The sequence below is a fragment of the Trypanosoma equiperdum genome (assembly GCF_001457755.1).
Source record: "Trypanosoma equiperdum strain OVI genome assembly, contig: ctg_1609, whole genome shotgun sequence".
In the NCBI taxonomy this organism is placed as follows: domain Eukaryota; phylum Euglenozoa; class Kinetoplastea; order Trypanosomatida; family Trypanosomatidae; genus Trypanosoma; species Trypanosoma equiperdum.
The window spans coordinates 603-1409 of NW_027123626.1; the positions used below are offsets into that span (position 1 = coordinate 603).

The window sequence follows — 807 nt, forward strand, 5'->3', positions numbered from 1 at the left end:
TTGAGTAGTTCCTCATAGTCTATGCAGACACCCGTGTTATCCGTCGTTGCTGCGAAGGTGGCGCTGTTGCACGTCGGCCCATTGCCGGCCGCCGATACATAAACCCCGTAGAAAGTTGGTTGCGTTACGGGCTTGCCGGCTGCTGTTGTTAGTGCTGTTGTTTGCGACAGCATGTTGGTGCCTAGTCGCGCCTTGAAGGCTGCAACGGTTTCACTTAATGACGCTTCTGATATGTGTATTTCGTGGCCTGTCCCGCCTCTGTGCACTTTGCCTTCAGCGTGTGCCAATTTGCATTCGCGTTTGCCGCCGCCGTCGATCGCTGCGCCTGTTGCTGTTGCGGTTGCGTGGTTGCTTGTCGTGCACGCGTTATTGCTGTTGTCGTTCTGAGAGTGGCATAGGCATACGATGTCGCCGACTTTAGTTGCCTGCTTTGGCGCCGCTTTTCGCTGCCGCCGCACAGTTCCCGTCGCGCTGCGTGTTGGCCTTCCATGGGAAGTTGTTATCCGCAACTAGAGGGTCGCAAGGCGAGTCGCCGGATTTTTGTTCTTTGTTCAACGCCGATGCTGTTGCCTTCCCCGCTAATGCACTTATTAGAGCTATCCGTGCTTCCTTCCTTGCAGCTTTCAGTTTTTGTAGGCGGCCGTTAAACACTTGTTGTAAAGCCTTTGACTCTTTTGTCAGGTGTGCTGCTGGTTTTCTGAGCCGCTTCTTTTTATCATCAGCTATCGGCAGCTCAAATTCCTTGCGTAGCTCGGCCCCTGGGTTGCCCATTAGCTCGTCGTATTGTTTGTTCAAGTTATCCAGATC

The 807-nt window shown here is 53.4% G+C and overlaps 1 protein-coding gene across 1 annotated transcript; it reads right to left on the bottom strand.

Moving 5' to 3' along the window:
* Window positions 1–417: 417 nt before the first annotated feature.
* TEOVI_000572700 (uncharacterized protein) lies at window positions 418–771 on the bottom strand (the record flags this gene model as incomplete). The annotated part of the gene is made up of 1 exon (XM_067222309.1): window positions 418–771. The coding sequence occupies one exon, from the start codon at window positions 769–771 to the stop codon at window positions 418–420; it is 354 nt and encodes a 117-aa protein (XP_067078410.1).
* Between the last annotated feature and the right edge of the window lie 36 nt (window positions 772–807).